Source organism: Malurus melanocephalus, unplaced genomic scaffold, assembly GCF_030028575.1.
Source record: "Malurus melanocephalus ecotype Western Australia unplaced genomic scaffold, MMel_1.1 scaffold_2184, whole genome shotgun sequence".
NCBI lineage: Eukaryota > Metazoa > Chordata > Aves > Passeriformes > Maluridae > Malurus > Malurus melanocephalus.
The window spans coordinates 2,666-7,405 of NW_026625416.1; the positions used below are offsets into that span (position 1 = coordinate 2,666).

The window sequence follows — 4,740 nt, forward strand, 5'->3', positions numbered from 1 at the left end:
GGCCTGGACAAGCTGGGATTTGTTCCAGATTGGAGCCTTTTCCCGCAGCTTTTCCAACCCCTTTCAATCCCCTCAGAGATTTCCCATCCCTTTTCCCCCTCTTTCATCCCCCTTTCCCCCCTTTTCCATTTCCCTTCCCTCTTTTCCACCTCTTTTCCCCATTTCTCACCCCTTTCCCATCCTTTTTCCCCATTTCCATCCCCTTTTTTCCTTGGATTTCCCCAGAATTCCCACAACACCCCCGTGGCTCAGGTTCCCCCTTTTCCCCACAGAATTCCCCATTTTTATCCTCAGATCACCCCAAAATTCCCATTTTTACCCCAAATTTCCGCAGGTCACCCCGCAGTCCCTGATTTCCCACCCCCTCTTGAGCTATGAGCCCAGCCCCAGACATTCCCCATTTTCATTCCTAAATCCCCAAAAATTCCCATTTTTCTCATAGAATTCCTGGGGTTTTTTTTTTCCCCAGATCACCAAAAATTCCCATTTCCCCCCAAAATTCCTATTTTTCCCTCAGGTGACCCTGCATTCCCTGATTTCCCGCCCCCTCCTGAGCTACGACCCCACCCCAGGGTCCCACCCGGCCCATTCCCCATTTTCATTCCTAAATCCCACCCATAATTCCCCCTTTTCCCCAGTTTTTATCCCCAGATCACAAAAAAAATCCTGTTTTTCTCACAGAATTCCCACTTTTTCCCCCCAGATCACCCCAAATTTCCCATTTTCCTCACAAAATCCCCTGGTATTTTTTCCCAGATCACCCAAAAATTCCACCTTTTTCCTGTTTTTTTTCCCCTCCTATCACCCCAAATTTCCCATTTTTCTCAGAGAATACCCMAAATTCCCCATTTTTCCCCCCAAAATTCCCAAATTCCCCATTTTTTCCCCAGGTGACCCCGGATTCCCTGATTTACCGCACCCTCCTGAGCTACGACCCCACCCCGGGGTCCCACCCGGCCATCGTTCGCCGCGACCCCGCCATCATCCCCATCGAGTGCCACTACCCCAGGTACTCCCGAAATCCCAGAATTCCGGGAATTTTTCAAATTTTGGGAATTATTTTGGAATTTTTTTTGGGAATTCCCGTTTTTTTCCAGGCGGGAAAATGTCACGAGCGGTGCCGTGCGCCCCACGTGGGCCCCGCTGAACTCCGCGCTGGCGGCCGAGCAGCAGCTCCTCTTCTCCCTGCGCCTCATGAACGGTGAGTTCCAGATTTTTCCACATTTTTCCCAAATTTTTCCATTTTTTTCCCAGCATTTTCCCAAAATTTCCAGGCATTTTCTAGGATTTTCCCAAATTTTCTGGGATTTTCACAGGGTTTTCCTGAAATTTTTCCAAATTTTCCTGCATTTTTCCAGGTCTTCCAGGGACTTTCAAGTGATTTTCCCAGTTTTTCCTGAATTTTCCTAGGATTTTCCCACGTTTTCCCACGATTTTCCCATAATTTTCCTGTGATTTCCCAACATCTTCCCACAATTTTCCAGATTTTTTCCAAGCTTTTCCCAATTKTCCCATGATTTTCCCATGATTTTTACAAATTTCCCTTGATTTYCCCTTGATTTTCCCAGATTTTCCTGGGATCTTACCAGGATTTTCCCAAAATTTCCAGGTTTTTCTTGGATTTTCCAGTAATTTTCTGTCATTTTTCCTAAATTTTCTGTCATTTTTCCTAAATTTTCTGGGGTTTTCCCAATTCTTCCCTGTATTTTCCTATTTTTTCCAGTTTTTCCCAAATTTTCCAGAATTTTCCCAAATTTTCCCAAGATTTCCCAATATTTTCCCAGGATTTTCCTGATTTCTCCCAATATTTCCAGGATTTTTCCAGGATTTTCCAAAAATTTCCAGGCATTTTCTGTGATTTTACCCAAATTTTCCCGGTTTTTCTGGGATTTTCCTGCGATTTTCATGGGATTTTTGGGGRATTTTCACCAATTTTCATGGGAATTTCACTGATTTTTCCAGGAATGTTGGGATTTTCAGGAATTTAGCCTAATCTCATATTTTCCAGAGGACTGGAACATGGGTCAGGTGCTGTCCAGGGTCAGTCTGGGGGATTTTCCTGGGATTTTTGCTGATTTTCATGGGATTTTTGTGCAATTTGCATGGGATTTTGACCAGATTTTCATAGGATTTTCATGTGGTTTTTGCAGTAATTTTCATGGGATTTTCACCAATCTTCATGGGATTTTCATGGGATTTTTGGTGGGATTTTTGTGGGGTTTTTTGTGGGATTTTCCCCAATTTTCACCGATTTTCATGGGAATTTCGCCGATTTTCCAGGGAATTTCAGGATTTTTGGGAATTTACCCTAATCCCATATTTTCCAGAGGACTGGAGTGCTGACCGGGCTCTCTCTGGGGTCCGTCTGGGCGATGTCCTGCACGTCCAGGCCGAGGTGGGGTCCCACAGCCACGTCCCCCTGCGGCTCTTCGTGGATTCCTGCGTGGCCGCGCTCGGCCCCGGAGCCACCAGCGAACCCCAGTACAGCGTCATCGACTTCCACGGGTCAGTGGGGACAGCAGGGGACACTTTGGGACATTTCGGGAACATTTGGGATGGTCTGGGATCCAATTTGGAACTTTTGGGGTCACTTTGGGACATTTTGGGACATTTTGGGACATTTGGGGTCAGTTTGGGGTCAGGGATACACTCGGGCCCCGGAACCACCAGCGAGCCCCAGAGCAGCGTCATCAACTGACACGGGCCAGTTTGGGGTATAGGTGCCATTTGGGGACATTTGGGGACATTTTTATGCCATTTAGGGATATTTGGGGACATTTGATGCCATTTAGGGCCATTTGGTGACACTTTGGTGATATTTTGGTGCTGTTTGGTGACATTTGGTGACATTTTAATAACATTTGGTGCCATTTTGGTGCCATTTGGGGATATTTGGTGCCATCTGGGGCCATTTGGTGCCATTTGGTGCCCCGATGTGCCCCAGGTGCCTGCTGGACGGGCGTTGGGATGATGCCAGCTCTGCCTTTGTGTCCCCACGGCCCCGGCCGGACGTGCTGCGCTTCCGCCTGGACGCCTTCCGCTTCAGCGGGGTCAGCAAGGGCATGGTGAGACCCTAAAACTGACCCTAAAACCATCCCAGTGACCACAGTGACCCTAAACTGACCACAGTGACCCCAAACTGACCCTAAAACCACCCCAGTGACCCCAAACCTGTCCCAAAGTGCCCAAATGCCTTCCCACTGACCCCATGTCCCCGCTGCCCCCAATGTCCCCACTGTCCCCATGTCCCCACTGTCCCCAGATGTACCTGTGGTGTCACCTGAAGGAGGTGACATCACCCTGTCCCCATTGTCCCCAATGTCCCCAATGTCCCCATTGTCCCCACGTCCCTAGATGTACCTGCGCTGTCACCTGAAGGTGGTGTCCCCATTGTCCCCATGTCACCAATCCCATTCCCCTGCCCCCAATGTCCCCACTGTCCCCATTATCCCCATGTCCCCAATCCCATTCCCGTGTCCCCATTGTCCCCATGTCCCCAGATGTACCTGCGCTGTCACCTGAAGGTGGCCCCGGCCGGTGACAGCCCCGACCCCCTGCACAAAGCCTGTTCATACAGCAGGGCCAGGAACACGTGAGTGACACGGGGACACGGGGACAGCGGGGAATGGGGACACTGGGGGAATGGGGACATTGGGATGCACTGGGGACACTGGGGTGACACCACCCCTGCTCTGGGTGGCCCTGGGATGGCACCAAAGTGACTCTGGGGTGGCACTGGGATGGCATCGGGGTGACATTGCGCCCATCCCGGGTGGCACTGGGATGACATTGGGGGGACACCGCCTCTGCCTCAGGTGGCACCGACCTGGGTGTCACTGGGGTGACACCGCCCCCGTCCCCTGGGTGACACCGAGGTGACATTGGTGACACCGTGGTGACCCCGTGTCCCCATGTCCCCTCCCCAGCTGGGCCCCCCTGGAGGGGACAGGCGACATCTGCGGCTGCTGCGAACGCGGCACCTGCGGGGACCTGCGGGAACCGCGACAGCGACAGCGACAGCGGCGACACGGGGACAGCGCGGGTGAGGGACGGGGGACACGGGGACACGGGGACAGCGCGGGTGAGGGACGGGGGACAGGGAGACAGGGAAGGGACAGTGGGGACAGCGTGGTGTCTCTGCATTGTGTCTTCTTCACTGTCCCCTCAATGTCACTCACTGTCCCCTCACTGTCCCCTCAGTGTCCCCGTTGTCCCCATGGTCCCCACTGTCCCCACTGTTCCCAATGTCCCCTCTGTTCCTCACTGTCCCCATTGTCCTCAACTTGTCCCCTCACTGTCCCCACTGTCCCCATTGTCCCCACTGTCCCCATTGTCCCTCACTATCCCCATTGTCCTTCACTGTCCCCATTGTCCCCCCACTGTCCCCTCACTGTCCCCATTGTCCCCACTGTCCCCATTGGCCCTCTCTGTCCCCACTGTCCCTCACTGTCCCTGTCCCCAGGGGTGGTGGCCGAAGCTGACGTTGTCATGGGCCCGGTGCTGCTGTCCAGTGACTCTGGAGGACAGCGGGGACAGGGACACAACCGTGAGTGACACTGGGGACACTGGGGGTGGCACTGGGTGACACTGGGGGACAGCGGGGACAGGGGGACAGCGACACAGTTGTGAGTGACACTGAGGACAATGGGTGACACTGGGGGACACTGGGGGACACTGGGGGACAATGCGGATGGCACTGGGTAATACTGGGTGACAATGGATGACAATGGGTGACAGTCA

General features: G+C 52.7%; 1 protein-coding gene across 1 annotated transcript in view; it reads left to right on the top strand.

Annotated features, from left to right (window-relative positions):
• Positions 1–828: 828 nt before the first annotated feature.
• LOC130587642 (zona pellucida sperm-binding protein 3-like) overlaps positions 829–4,740 on the top strand; it is a gene marked incomplete at its 5' end in the record, with an annotated part of 7,006 nt that continues 3,094 nt past the window's right edge. The window contains 7 exons of the mRNA XM_057388619.1: positions 829–1,009; positions 1,098–1,201; positions 2,328–2,505; positions 2,945–3,065; positions 3,501–3,592; positions 3,927–4,042; positions 4,463–4,546. Coding sequence (XP_057244602.1) covers positions 829–1,009; positions 1,098–1,201; positions 2,328–2,505; positions 2,945–3,065; positions 3,501–3,592; positions 3,927–4,042; positions 4,463–4,546 — 876 coding nt within the window. The remainder of the gene's footprint in view (positions 1,010–1,097; positions 1,202–2,327; positions 2,506–2,944; positions 3,066–3,500; positions 3,593–3,926; positions 4,043–4,462; positions 4,547–4,740) is intronic.